A 15,568-nucleotide genomic window follows, 5' to 3' on the forward strand; every position below is an offset into this window, starting at 1 on the left:
AGGTTAGAGAGGTGTATTAAAACTCACCCAAAGTCCATAGGTAGTAAGTGGCAGAGCTGAGATTTTGAACAACAGAGCTTAAGTTACTGATGTAAGTGAGATAAAAGCACACATAAATTGTAAGTACAGTGACCAAATAAATTATCCTACAAACAGTGTATTTGAGAATAAAAGGACAGGCTATTAATATTTGTGCTAGGATAACACATGTAAACCGTGGACATCGTGGACAAACCATGATGTATGGTTACTTTAATTACCAGGATTAAATTGAGATGTAACAAAAAATATCTCTATGTCTCTAAATATTTAGTTATTCATTTCCTTGTTGAGTACCTAATACGTGCCAGGCACTGTCTAGACAGTGAGTCAAATAAATTCCCTTCCATCATGGAACTTATGGCCAAATGAATATCATTTATGTGTGCATATGTGTCTCTATGCACATGTGTATGCGTGCAATTCAAAAAATGTGTACGTACGTGCAATAATGAGACAGATGTGTATCTTCTGTAACTCTGTTCGGGTTGGACTGTGGCCTATTAAAATTGACATGGTAGCCCAAGTTATATGGGTTGAACCTTTAACCTATGAATCCTTAACATGATAAATATATATTCCAAAAGCATTACAATGCTACAGTCCCTAAGTTAGGGATGATGGAAAAGGCTAGACCAATGTTCAGAAATTCTAGACTCAAGTTCTAGCTCTGCTACTCTTACGAGTTATGCCACCTTGCATTTTCCTTGGCACTTTCTATACTACCCAGTTTAGAGAGTTGTTGTGAGGTCACACTCCCCTTAATTACGGAGTCACAACTGCTTTCACATATTTTTTCAGTGGGTCTACACAGTGGTCCTGTGAAGTAGGCCGGGTGTTCTTATTATTGCCTGATTTTACCGTGAAAATCTGAGACAGTCAAAATGAGTAAATAAGGGTCAGCATGAGGCTCAAGTGCACGAAGACGTCAGGTTCCAGGGTAAGAGCAAGTGATGTAAAAGACATCGAGGTGCTCTGAAGGCCATCGACAGAGGTCTAACACTTACTACTCTTCTCCACGAGAGGCAGGAGGGCAGGACACAATGGAGCGATGGTGTACACCAGCCAAGGACCCCACCTCTACCACTTGCCTTGGGCAAGTTCCCTGAGCTCTCTAGCCCTGTTTCCTCATCTATTTTTCTTCAAACTGGGGATAATAATGGTGCCTACTATCCAGAGTTATTGTGAGGATTAAATAAGATAATGGGTAGAAAGCATTTGGCCCAAATACCTGGCATGGATGAATGCCCCATCATGGTGAGCTATTATTTTATTAAAGAAACCATGGTAGAGGGAGTATCCTGTCTCATCCATCTCCGCCCTCCACTACCACCATAAAAGGCTTCACTAGGTTCCATTACACTGCTCAGGTTTCCCAGACTGGGGATCGCTAGGAAATAAGCTTAGAAACACAGTGGCAGGGTCGCCAGTGGCGCAGTCAAGTAGTATGGCAATGGAATTTTTTCACTGCCCTGTGACTCCATAAGGGCTTTCTACGGATAAGAAAACCTCCCAATTTTATTTTAGAGTGCTTTCACATGCAGGGCGGGCATGTGTAATCTGTTTTGTTTTCAGTTAAAATTTCTAAATGTAATTGTGAATTTGATTTTTCCTTTTTCTCTTTCATATGTGAGCCTTTGTATGCCAACACTAAGTCATAAAATTCACATTTAAAATATAATTCTGTCACAGTCATATGAAGAATTTTTAGAGGAGTTCCCACACCCTCCTCTGGAATTACTGAAGAGGGAAAGAGGAATACACACACACACATCTTCATATAAGGGATGAATTTTTCAAATCCAGATTAGAAAGGCCTTAGACAGTGATGAACAATGTACAGGATTGTTGCAGGAAGTACATCCATTATGATTCACTGCATTTAAAAGATATAATTGCGAGAGAGTAACCTACACTTAATTGTACACGTCTTATTTAGAATGACAACACACCCATGTCTACACATCACTTTAATAAAACAAACACATCTGCCTGGGCTTAAGTTGCTTTTGCTGTAAGGGTAAAATCTTTGTTGTAACTTTGTTGATTTCCTTCCCTACAAAGTATCTCATATTATCCCTATGTAAATAGTAGACAGATGGAGCAAATACATATTCCTACTTTTAGTAATTAAACAAGAGAATCAAGTAGGTGAAGACTTTCCAAGGTCATAAGACAAAGTTAATGGCAGAACTGGAATTGCACCAAGGTCTTCCTACTTCTAATCAGGGGATATCTTTTCCAAAATTTAAGTCCACACTTCTTCAACTGCTGAGCTATTCCCCTTCTATCCAAGTGTGAAACTATAGATGATAAAACAAAGACAGAATACTCACACCTCTATATTTTGCAAATAGAAAAAAACTAAAAAAGTGCATTATTATTTTTAATTTACATTAGAGATTCCATCATGAGCAGAACAAACTTATGGACTTTGAACATTATATAGAAAGCATTTCTTAAAAAGTACCATGTAAAATGTCACCGAGCCATCCAACAATATCAACACAGAAACTCCACTCACTACAACCATACAATATTAATATCTAGCCATGTTCAAAAAAATTTTTAGAAGTCTAGGAGGCCGGAAATAGGAGAGAAATCAAAGCAAGAGATGTAGGTAGGATTTCAAGCCACTGTGAACCAGGAGAATTCCAAATATACCTACTACCTGCCCAAAATGACTTCAGACCAGTAAGGGAAGGACTCGGGCATAAATCCCTTAGCCTCAAATAGCTACACTGTCCTAAATAAATAAATAGTAAAAGATGCCCATGGCCAGAGAAGAAACAGAAGGAAACATGTCAACTCTTTATGGCCTTGGGCAGAGGGAAAATTCACCTGTGAAGTATAAAATTGAAGGTCTCCACCACATATTAGGATAAAGTCTGTATTTATAGTACTTGAATCATAGGAAAACCAAGCTAAATAACTAATGCTAAAAACCAATCACTGGAACCCCGGCCCCAACAAGAAGAACACTCAAAACTATTATGTGAGAACCTATTACAACTTAAGGAAAACAGAATCTTATGAAGTAAACATCCCCTGCTGAAGATCACTTACAATAAAAACAATAATTTATATTAGGAAATAAATACACAAAAGGGAAAGTCAGTAGATGTGATAAACATAAGAACTCATAACCCCCCAAAACTAGAAATAACAGAACAATCTGAAAAAAAAAATCTATAAAAGAAATACAGTTTAAATAAATTTAAGAATAAAAGGAGGACTAAAAACTATAATTAAATAATAAAGAGCATGAACAAAAGGCAGATGGACTTGAAAAATGACCAAAAAGACTTAAATGAAAATATAATTAAAATGAATAATCCAATGAGTAAATTAACCACAGATTAGAAACACTGAAAATAATAGCGCAGGCTGTAAAAAAGATCTGATAAAACCACCAAGAAATAGAAGAAAAAGGAAAAGAGATGAAAAACATAAAATGGCATTAAGAGACATGAAAGCACAAGAAGTTCCAAGCAAGAAAAAATAAATAAATCCACAGGAAACAGCAGGATAACCAACCGAAAAATCTGAAATACAAGCACAGAGAAGGTCAGTTTAATCTCAAAGACCAATGAGAGTAACATCATTCTCCTTAGCAACAAAAGAAGGCTAAAAGAAAGTAATGCAATAATGTCTTCTACCTGATAAATGCTAATAACTCAACTGCTGTTCTCTGTTATATAATCGTTCAAGAGAACAATCAAAATAAAGACATTTTTCAGACAAAAACCAAGAGAATTTATCATTCAAAGGCCTTCCCTGAAGTAGCCAGTAAAGAACATATTTCAGTAAAAATGAAACAATCGGAAGAAAAGGGAAGATACAAGAAGTAACAGTGAAGGTAAACTGGTAAACATGTTTGCCAATCTATGTATACATTGCTTATAAAAACTAAAAACTCATCTGGAGGAAGTTAAATATAAACCAGGTCTAAATTATAAGACAAAAAAATCAGAATTTAATCATTGGTGAAAAATCTATCCAAATACAAACCATCAAATTCAATTGGTTTTCTTACAGGTGGGTTTTTACAACCTACAGGGAAAACACAAGTTTATACAAAAGGTTCTTTGTATACTTCTAGGGCTTCAAGATATGTGAAAAATAAAGCAATCCATTAATGATAAATATTTTTGTCATCGTTAAAGTTGATACACAGAGTAACATTATTGGTGAAAAATATTATATTATAACAATATGCTATTATTTTAAAAGGTACAAACATCTTTCTGTGGTAGAGTATGGTGACAGAATTCTAGAAGTCGCCTGAAATGGACCTTAGAAAGAATATGACAAAGCTGTTGAAAGTCACCCTTCAGACAGAAAACAGAAATGCATGGAAGAGATGGAAACTTTGAGACAAAGGAATCAGAACTCTCCTTTTAGCTTTATTTGAGACACACACATGCCTTCAGGAAGACCAGGGTATTAGAAGTGTATTCAAAGTGAGATGGGGTTTAAATAATAGGTGAAGACCACGAGCTTCATCCACGGACCAACTAGCTGGTAAATATGCTTCTGGAAAACCAAAAATGACAAAGAGAAACAAATACAGGGCAAGGATAGATTTTCCCCAGAGATCAAGATCTTCGTAATTCAGGCAGGCATTATCCAAGGAAACTCTCTGGTTTCATATTTCAAATACAGGACAGCCTGGGCCCCAGAGGAGAAATCTTCACAGACCAAATCGCTTTGTCTTCCTCTTAAAATAATAACACAAGTTACTTAATTTCAAGACAACAGGATGGAGGGAAGTGGGAAATTCTGCATCCTAACCCCAAGTTTAAATCCACAGGAAATAAAAAGGGCAGGCTGAGTGGTGACACCCGGAAGAGTCAAATAGACCAGCTCTACAAGACCACAATATAAATGAAGGGTCATCTGAGGAACCACTGGAGGCAAACAAGGGGACCTGATACTCAATAGCAGGGGACCCAGTGCTTTGTCCTTGAACAGAGATGGAATGAATACCCAAGTTCAAATCCCACTGATCCATTTCACGGGCAAGAAAATCAGAGGAGACAATCTTAACACTCCAGGAAATTTTTCTCTTCTGAATTCTTTGGCTACCTATTTTTCCAGGCTGCAGAACACCATCCCTGTGGGCAAGCAAAACGATTCCAAATCCACCATCAGGCATGCTTTTTTAAATTTTAGTTTTCAATTACAGTTGCCATACAATGTTATGTCAATTTCAGGTGATTTAAACCTCCTGCAAAGGTTATCAGAAGCCTTCACTTTGGGTAACCTGATTTAACCTTGTTCCGATTACTCACTCACAATATTTCTCCATGTTCTCTGGGGCAGGTAAGTTCAGGTACACTAGGTACAGGCATAAAAGTGCCCCAAATAGAAACCATGGCATTTTGCATGAATTAATACTCCTGTTACCTCATAGCCTCACCTCACCCCCTGCACAGCTCAATTCATCATCCTCCCCAAATATGAGCAAATTAGGTCATATAAGTCACCCAAAATAAGTTTTTCCAGTACAAAAGTTCAAATAGAACTTGAATGACTAGAAGACGGCTTAATGGGCTGTGAAAGTGTTCCACAGGACCAGGACAGTCTTCCCCTAAGCCAGTCAGAAAGGCTGGGGCCTGAGGGAGCATTTCCAGGCTCCCTAGGCACAGGACTGCAACAGACTACAAGGATGCACTATCTACAGGAAGAACCTGGAAAAGAGCCCCAGGCCCAGCCTCGGGGCTTCTAAACTCGCACTTTCTGCTCTGAGAACTACACTCTTCACCCCACCCACTACAGTCTCCTTTCACACCCCTCTCTACTCATACCCTTCTGTCCTGGGAGCCAGGAACATTTGTCTTTGTATCCATCTCTGTGCTACCCCAGACTACCCCAGATGAGGGATGCAGGAAGGAAAGAGGGAAGAGTAGCCAGAGCAGGTTAGCATTTGGCAGGGTGGGGGCAGATGACTGACCAGGAGAACAGCAAATGACAGGGAACACCTGGATAAGAAAACTGCCAACAGGCAGTTCAGTACACCTGGGACCTCATGCAAGCACAAATCCCTTTTAATAATATACCACACAATGTGATAAGCTCAAAGAAGATGGAGAGATCATGATAGAAAAGGAGCAAGCATAAGAAGCAACCCACAGAATAACAACACGTGGAGAAAGCTAAGCCTAAAACAGAAGCAGGCAGCCCAGCCCAGCGAGAAAGGAACTGGGTGCCAGAGATGGTCCCAACACTGCTGCTACGTCACTACCACTCCCAGGACTGATGACACTATTTAGTGTTTACAACATGCCCAGCATTACCCTAAGAATGTTATACATACCTATTTTCATTGAATTTTCACAATAAAACAAGCTTTCTGGATAGACACAAAGAGGAGACACATCAGACAGACCTGGGGGGATTCTGGCTCACCCACTAGCAGGTTAACCTCCCCATGTCTCAGTTTCCTCATATAGGAAATGGGGCGATCATACCTACCCAGGATGGTTGTGAAAATTAGACATAATGAACTTAAGTGCCTACTGGAGGCTGTAATTAGTGTAATTAATCAGATTAAAATAATCAGGAGTGAAGAACAGAAGAAAGAGTTGTAACTGAGTAGAAATGGTGACAGAGAAGCAGCAGTGGAAACGGGGCCCAAAGCACACCTCCAGTGAAGGAGGCTGGGACTTGGAGAGTGAACGGAGCCTGCATTTGGCTCCCCACTTTGTGTGTCTGTGGGCAACTCGTATACACGCTGAGTTTCAGTTTCCACCTCTACCCAGTGAGAGTATTAATATCTGTCCTTACTATATGGCAGGGTTGTTGTGAGGACCGTAGAAGGAGATGGCACCTGAGTGTATTATTACAGGCAACGAGTTTATTGTAAATGTGTATATCTAGCTTGACAGATGGGGAAATCCACCTCCTCTCATTCTATTTACCAGGTGGAATTAAAACACTCAACTAGTAGGACATGTCAAAGCGAGGCAATTACAGACGGCAAAGTCATTAAGTAGCATGTATCTCCTTTGGTCACCACTAACAGGATCTAATTAATGTAATCTGATGTTGGAGGTCCCCTTCAAGCTTACTTACCTCCCACAACTTCCACCCTCCCATAAAACATCCCTTCTGCCTGCTTTGTGCTTCCCTCCCTCCTTATGTCTGTGTTTATGCCGCTCAGGAACGGTTTCCTCTCATCTCTAACTGACTATATCTTTGCCATCCTTGGAAACCCAGTTTAAATGCTTCCATTGCATGAGGAAGTGATTCCTGCCTCCCTACACTGCCATATTATCTTTTCCCACCCTACTTAGCACTTTTCTTCATTAAGATCACTGGCGTGATCTCGAACTTATCATTGAGCTCCTCAACGGTCACAGGCAATGTGTCTTTTCACTCTTGATGGAAACCTGCCTCACTGCACAGCACAGCACCTTTCACGGAGCAAATGGATAAAACCGAGGCAGTAATGCAGCCATTCTTTCCACCTAATAACTTCTGAATCATTACAACAGCAGTTGACACATTTTAAGGTAAACAAGTATTTCAAGTATAAAGTAAAATAAAGCACCATGATCACAACAAAAGTTTACGTGGTGGAGGGGAACGAAGGTAAGAAAACATATTCTGAGGCTTCTGCTTTCCAAATGGGGGTTAAAGGGAGTCTGAAAGGTGGTTTAAGTATTTTGAATATGCATCTCGCCTCACTGGCCTCAGTCAGCTAAGAAAACACTTCCTGGAGAGTGACAGCCTAAGCCCGAAGGAGGGAGGAGACAGCCTTACTGTCCCCGCAGCAGGTGCTCCGATGTCCCTGGTCCCCTTCCATGTCCCTCATTAGTCAGGTGCACGGCGAGATCAATATCACGGACACGTCTCTCCCCTCCAGCAACCAGGCCTTTAACAAATTTAGCCTCGGAGCTTGCCAGCACCTCTCTCCCAGTAGGTGAGAGCAATAAATTTCAGCCTTCTGTCCTCCTCCCTCAGTAAACAGGTCTCCGCTCCGGCCGAGGGCTGTCACACTTGGCCAATGAGGCAGAAGTCAGCAGCAAACCGCAAAGTGTGTATGGGCTAATACTTGGGGCTATTTCAAGGCCCATGTCCACTTAGGAACCCAAAACACGAAACTGCTCCTTCCTGGGTCCTTCTTGACCAGCAGAAGTTGCTCTATCTGTCGCCCCCGCCCAGGTCCACAGGGAGGTGGTCGCGACGCAGCGGTCGGCTCTCCGACCCGCACACCCTCCGGAGCGTCCGCTCCGAGCCTCCCCGCCCCGCGGGTCCAGCTCGCTCACCAATCTTGGCCAGGGAGGCCAGCAGGATCCACAGCGTGATCTCGAAGGGGATCTGCACATGGGGGTAATCCAGGGTGAACACCGGCAACCGGCTCTCCTCGAACGGCGTCGTTCCGGGAGCCACCACGCTCGCGGGGCTGGGCGGGCTGGAGCTCGTGCCCATGGCCCTGGGCGCGTCCAGCAGGGTCTCGGCCACGGTGCCCGCCGGCCCGGCCACCTGCAGGAGCAGCAGGAGCAGCAGCGGCGTGGGCGCCCGCAGGCTCCGCCCGGTGCCCGCCGGCCCCATGGGCTCCGCTGCCCGCGCGCCCCTGAGCCCCACGTTCAGCCCCGGGAGCTCAGCGCATCGCGCCCGGCAGCGCCGCCCGCCGGAGCCGCGCAGTGCGGGGCAGCCACAGCCGGGGCCCGCCGCTGCCGCCGCGGGGCCGCGCATCTGCAGCGCACGGTGTCGGCCCCAGCCGGGTGCGTCCCCTCGGCCGTCCTCAGCCGCCCTCCGACGCCGGCCGCCGGCCCATGCCCGGTCCCGGCTCGCCGGCCACGGCTGCAGGCCCTGCCCCGGGCGGCCGGCGGGCGGGGGCGGGGGCGGGGCGGGCGCGGCGCCCGGGCCGCGGGGAGGGAGCAGGCGAGCGCCCGGCCGGGGCGCCGCGCACCTGCCGGAGCGGGCGGGCGACACGGGGCCTCTGTGGCCGCGGGGGCGGCCGCGGCGCTCCCCTCCTGCGGACACCACGCGCGGAGACCCGCCACCCCCGGAGCCGGCGAGCTCTGGGTGGAATTGCCGCGCCGGGCCCAAGGTAGCCGGAGCTGTCCCCGCCCCGGAGGCAGCGTCGGGCGTCCATCTAGTGAAGGGGCCGGCGCGACCCACGTGTGACTCCCTTTCCCGCGCAGGCTCCTGCGAGGGGACACCCGGGTCAACTGGGCGCGCGGGGGGCGCCGCAGGCTCAGGGTCTGAAGGAGATGCCGGGCCGCACCGCCCGGGGGGGGTCAGGGAAGGGGGGGGACCTCTACCAGCCTCTCCCGGGCGTCGTCTCCCCCGACCCGCTACGGAACTCTGTGGATGGCACAGAAAGTTTAGAAAAGCCTCATTTTGTCCCCCCTCCGAGAGTTGTCAGATCGCGTGCAGGGCATTCTCTCAGCGCGCCGAGACGCCCTCTGCAGAACGCGCTGTTCCCACGCTCCCACCGAATCCGTTTCTTTTCCACCTCGTACTGGTGTACTAGTTTCACTCCCATTGCCACTGTCGCATCCACTTCCCTTCTCCCTGCCCCCGTCACGAAATAGAAAAACATCTTTCTCTGTTTTCAGGCTTAGAGGTGCACATGTCCGGGAGCAACAAAAATATAATTATTTCGTGGAAAACCAGTGATTTGCCTAGCTTAGCTCAGATTGACTTGCTCCGCTAATTACAGGACGCGCTGTGGTGAGGAAAGGGAAGGAAAGGAAATGCGATTCTCCTTCTGGATCTAAAAGAGCTTTATCTTCCAGGCCAGCGTCCTCAGAAAGCGCAGCTTCCTTGCAAAGGCATCTTAGACTCACTGAGTGCAACCGTAGTGTCCCAGCATCTTACCACCAGAAACTGAAAGGAACAGGAAATTAGAGCAGTTGTCACTCAAGTAACTGCAACAATTTTCCCTTCGATATTCAGGAAATAAAATCTTTCTCTTTTCTAAATGTTTGAATGTGTCAAAATATGGCTCCTACTTACTATTAAACACCCAGCAGTTCAACATTCAGAGCAGATTTTTCTTTTTTCAAAGCAGTCTAAAAGGGAATCCATGAGATGTCAGCAGAGGGTACAAGAAAAAAAATCCTCCACCTGAGTAGAAGCAAATAAGGAACAGTCATGTTCTGACCTTGAAAGTAATGCAGGGACAAATCCAAGATAAAATGAGAGAAGGAATCTAGGCGATGACACAGAACACTTCAGTTAATATTTTGCAAAGCATAGGGTTTCAAAAGTGCAAACAGAATTGAATGTAAGGATATGTTACCTTCTTAAAAAGAATCAATGAGCCATCCAAAAATCTGTCTCCCCTTCTCTGTTCACTGGAAATTTTCATGAAAGGTATGTGCTTAACATTTCCTTGTGAGAAAACAAATGATACATACTTTTTTTAAAAAATTGCATAGCTCTACATGGAAAAGCTCGGTGCAACACACTTGTATTTTTGTTAATCATCATCAAAAAACCCACATAGATACATTTTTGTACCCACTTTCTCAGTGAAGAACTACAGACGCAGAAGTGTTTAAAAGCAAGCAAACAAACAGACTTACCCAAGTTTACAAATCAGAGTCCAGAAGGAAATCAAGCTTAGGCCTATCTATGCTAACACTGATTTTTATCCCACCCTCCACCCCATGACACTTGTTGACCAAAAACAGCAAGTTATTTCCTCAGGTGATGTTAAATAGAATAGTGGAGCTTGTTATCGGGATGTGCACTGAAGCCACAGCAGAATAAAGTTTTATTTAGAGTAAGCACACCAAACCAGTGCTACCAGTTTAGTGAAATAATAGTGAGGTGAGGGCACATTAAGACAATTTCTAGGAGTTGGAGTCACCTGGAGTTACTTGTTTGTGCACCACAAACAAGAACATGAATGACAAACTGATATTTCTGGGACCTTACTGCCCATAGTAGCTGCAGAAATGACAGACTCTAGTATGGCTTTCATTTTACAAATCTGTACTTTTGCAGTTAGTCATCAACTTCTTACATTTGGAAAAATGCTCTTCTATTTATTCTTATAACTGGAAAATGGAGGACTTAATTTAAAAAACACTCTTCATCTTTTCCTGAAAGCAAATAAGAAGGAGAGTTAAATTACACCTCCCTGCTGACACAGACTGGGCTGAGCCATTTCTTCAAAGGGCTGTTTGGCTGGGAGCTCAGCCCCAGAAAATGGTAAAACACCACCCATTACTGTACCCATGGAATGACTGAAGGTGAGATCACGTCTCTGTCAAGTTAAAATCCTTTAGTGGCTTCTCAGTGCCATTGGGGAAGACTAAAATCCTACAGTGACCTACCTGCTTTGACCTCTGCCTGTCCCTCAAACCTCCTCACTTCTCTCCCTACCCCCTCAATGCTCTATGAACTCTGGCCAGTGGTGCGTGCTCCCTCTCATCTCAGGGCCTTTGCACATCCTGTTCCCTGTGCAGGGGAACCTTTTCTCTTCTCTGCTCTTTACCCTGTTAGCTCCTCTTAGGGTCTCAGCTCAAGGGTAACTGACTCAAGGAGGTCTAACATGGCCCCTGCCTTTCTGGATTAATCGGAGTCCCCTTTTATGCCCTGTGATGTCTCCCCATAACTTTCCTTCCTAGCACTTAATCATTTTACTTTTCGCCCACTAGACTGAAAGGTCTGTGAAGGTAAGGATGAATGATCTGTTTGATTCACTCGTTTATCCTTAGCTTCTAGCATAGTGCCTACAGCACAGTAAGTACCCACTAAGAATGTGTTGGATGAATACATGTATGATCTGACCAGGAATTCACAGCTGTCCTGCCTTGGAGATATGGGCTGCAGGCCTTTCTCATGGTTGCACCGGCCTCCAATGATCCTGGTTCATATTTTGGGATCTCCCATGTCCTTTTATCCTTTCTATCCAAATGATGTGAAAATCCAATCACATAACAGGATTTCTAAATATTTTCATGCATAATAATTACCTGATTTGAGATTGGCTTTCTCCTGGTTGCATAGAAAAGTTTCCTGGGAATTTAGGAAGCCTCTCAGAGAAACTGGCAAATCTTTTTTTTTTTTTTTCTCCCCTTTGAGCTAAAGTGGTCCATTAGAATACGAATATATTTAATGGAATCCTGTAACAGGAATAATCATAGTCATCAAGCAGGACCTTATATCTGGCATAAAAAAAGAAAATCACAGGATTTTGGCATTTAGCTTATGAGAACAAATGTACCTTAAAAAATAAAAATGTGAGCTGTGCTAGGAGATTAGGATTATCACCTAGTGCAAATCTGGTTTTAAATCCACCCCCACTCCACTCAAATCCTGGAAGGAAGGGTCTGGAGGACTCAAGATTTAACTTTGTGTCTCTTACCTCACAGAGCTTGGAGCTTTATGAAGTTGTTGAATGTGGACTCCCCAAGACCTTCTGTGTGAAGGAGCAGGCAGAGATCTCCAAAGGTTCAGTGTATTATTATCCCAGTTTTTCAGGAAGGTTGACAGGACAGGAAGTCACTTCTTAAGTGGCAGTGCCCCTCTGCACCACAGCGGGGCGCCAGCACTCTCTCCACAAGCCAGCAGCTCCCTTAGCACCCAGGCCAGGCTTAGGTGCTGGATCTGCAGATCGCAAAAGAAATGTCTCCATGGTTAGGTACCAGCACATGATAGTCACCAGAGGACCTACTAATAGTTAGATAATGCTTACAGATGATACTGTACTTTATTTTTTTGTACATTTTTATAATGTGCATGTTTTATCTCCTTCCTTTTTTGAAATCTGTATTGTACAACCACTCACACTTAGTGTTGTAATGACATTTCAATTTAAAAGTCTTTGACTATAAAAAGCCAGTACTCATAGTATGGTTGACTTAATGATTTTGTTATTAGAGTTGAAAATTCTTAACGTCTAAACTAGCTTCATTTTTTTTTTTTTTTAAAGACAGTCCTCAGCAAAAGCCTAGAGCCCTCTTCTTAGAGAGCATCCCTATCAAGCAGTGGGGTGAATGTTTTACTGGTGTGCATGGAATTACATGTTTTTCTCTTTCTTTTTTACCAGAGATATTTGTTTCGTTTCAACAGAGAAATGTTTTCCTATCTGAAAAGCTACTTTCTACAAATTCAAGGTTATAAATAACAGCAGTCCTTTTAATATGGAAATCTTTAGTATATTTAAAATAAGATGCTGTCTTCAGATATTCAACCACTAAATATTTCAGAGTTTCAGTGTTCCTCCATAAAATAAAAGACTCAGAATAAGAAGCTTTACGTTTCTTTATAAAAGGTTTTGCAAATCTGGCATTTGAAAACAACACATCTGTGTAAAAAGAACACACACCTCCATCCTGTCTCACCCTCCTCAGTCACTGTAATGTCACGTGTGGGAGGAGATACTCCTTGTCCTTTAAACTCTACCAGGCTATGTTTGAACTCTGTGGTGTAATGCAGCCACAAAACAAAGAGACAACCCATAGGAACCTCTAAATATTATCCATTATTCCATATAAGGCACTCATTCATCAATTCAACAAATATTTATAGAGACTCTACATTTGCGAGGTACTGTATCTAAAAGTCTCTTTGTGTTTGGGGGGACTCAGTAAATAACAGTACTTCTAGGGATTGTAGGGGAGGAAAAGTAATTTTCCCTCTGCCTTTTTGAGTTTTTAGCCGAGACTCCTGTAAGAAAAGGTTAAGAAAAGAAAAACAAGTAGAAGTTTATTGACATGTACAAGTATACCTCATGCATACATGAGAGATATCCAGGGGAAAATGATATCTCTCTGGGGTGGCTTAGAATTCAGGATGAAATACCGTTTTTTTGTAGGGAAAGGGGTGGGAAGATGCAGCCTCTTAGGGAAGAGTAAATTATTTTGGGGAAAGATGAATGGGCCCTTAGAAGAACAGGTGGGAGATATGATAGTTTGTGACACAGTTAGTCTGGTGTCAATTTCTAGTCTCTTCTCCTGTAACGAGTCAATCTTTCCTTGTTGATGAAACACTTATGGAGAAGATTTATGACAGTTGAGTTGCTTTTGTTTTTATGCAGATCAGGAGAGTTCAGAGGACTGTTTTTCAAATTGCACAGCTCAAAATAATCAATGTACCAAAGCAGCAGATTTGAGGATGGCATTCTGCTATTCTTCAGGATCATGGCAAAGATGTTTCTAGAAACAGGAGTTAGAAATGAGGTGTAAATTTGCAAATGCATAATTTGTTTAGCGTTCCACAATTTAATCAACTGTTACCATACTGGAAATAGACAGAAATCTCACCAAAACCAAGTGTGGAAATAAAGGGATCAGCATTGAAAACACCAGTTTTCATGCACCATCTTCATCTGCTTCTACTGACTGCTCTTTGATCCTGAGCAATTCCTTAAAGTTGTTTGAGTTTCCATTTATCTGACCAAAGGTCACTCTAAAAAAGCATGCTAGTCCAGATCTTATAAGAGTTCATTCTGAGAAAATCCCATCAATTGCTTCCAGACTGTTCATAGAGAACTGTTCCTGTGGTTTCCTAGAGCTTCCCCAAAGGGCAAGAGCAAAATCTAGTGTACACACCTCTGAATCTCCACACTTCCTACAGTCCCTGAGCTTCTACAGTTTTTCTTATCAGCCTTAAAACTTGAAAACATCTTACAGAGGTGTCAGTTTGAAACTTAGTGTGTGCTACATTATGCCCTGCCTAACTTTGAGCTATGTATTGATTCATCCATCCATTTATTTATTTATTTGTACAACCAAACATCAAGTATTTATTTAACTTTTTGAGGATCTTGTTCCTGCAGGAAGCTCTTGTTCCTTCAGGAGATAAACAGACAGATGGACCATACGAGTCTTTACCTTGAAAACTGTATAGCATGATAGGATAGATAGAATAATAACAATAGCTAACATTTATTGAGCACACACAATGAGACAGGCTCTTTTAAAACACTGTATCTATCATCTCATTAAATATACCTTAAACATTATACACAGTATAATATATAGTATACATAATACCTTAAAATTATTATGTATACTATATGTTATATCATTAGTACAGCGTATTTCACAAATGAGGAAGTTAAAGCCAGAAAAGTTATGTAACTTGCCCAAGGTCACACCGCTAGTCAAGGTTTGAATCCAGGTAACTTGACCCCAGAGACTACACCATAAATACTATGCTATAGAACAATGATGATGATGATGCCAGTGATGGTGATAATGGTAATGATTGTGATGAGAGTGGTGGTGATGATGGTGATGATGAGATGATGATGAATGATAATGATGGTGGTGATGGTGAGGGTGGTGTTAATTATGATGCCAACATGAATTCAGAGTTTTCAGTATGTTTTTCTTTAACTCATTATTAACCAACAATCCTATGTAATGAGCATGATTTCCCCAGTTTAGATATAAGAAATGCGAGACTCAAAAAAATTAATACAGTTGATCAAAAGCTATTCAGTCTCTAAGTGACAGAACTGAAACTAGGAGAGAAGTCTCTTTTGACTCTTCTAGGCTGTTCATACAGCCATGAGAGAGCCTCAAATGTGATACCACAAGAGAAACAAACATCA

General features: G+C 42.8%; 1 protein-coding gene across 1 annotated transcript in view; it reads right to left on the reverse strand.

The window, feature by feature from the left end:
- Positions 1-8,860, reverse strand: part of SLC9A2 (solute carrier family 9 member A2) — an 81,225-nt gene extending 72,365 nt beyond the window's left edge. The window contains exon 1 of the mRNA XM_081069710.1: positions 8,313-8,860. Coding sequence (XP_080925836.1) covers positions 8,313-8,742 — 430 coding nt within the window. The 5' untranslated portion in view covers positions 8,743-8,860. The remainder of the gene's footprint in view (positions 1-8,312) is intronic.
- Positions 8,861-15,568: the final 6,708 nt, after the last annotated feature.

Source organism: Rhinolophus hipposideros (genome assembly GCF_964194185.1).
Source record: "Rhinolophus hipposideros genome assembly, chromosome: 12".
Taxonomy (NCBI): domain Eukaryota; kingdom Metazoa; phylum Chordata; class Mammalia; order Chiroptera; family Rhinolophidae; genus Rhinolophus; species Rhinolophus hipposideros.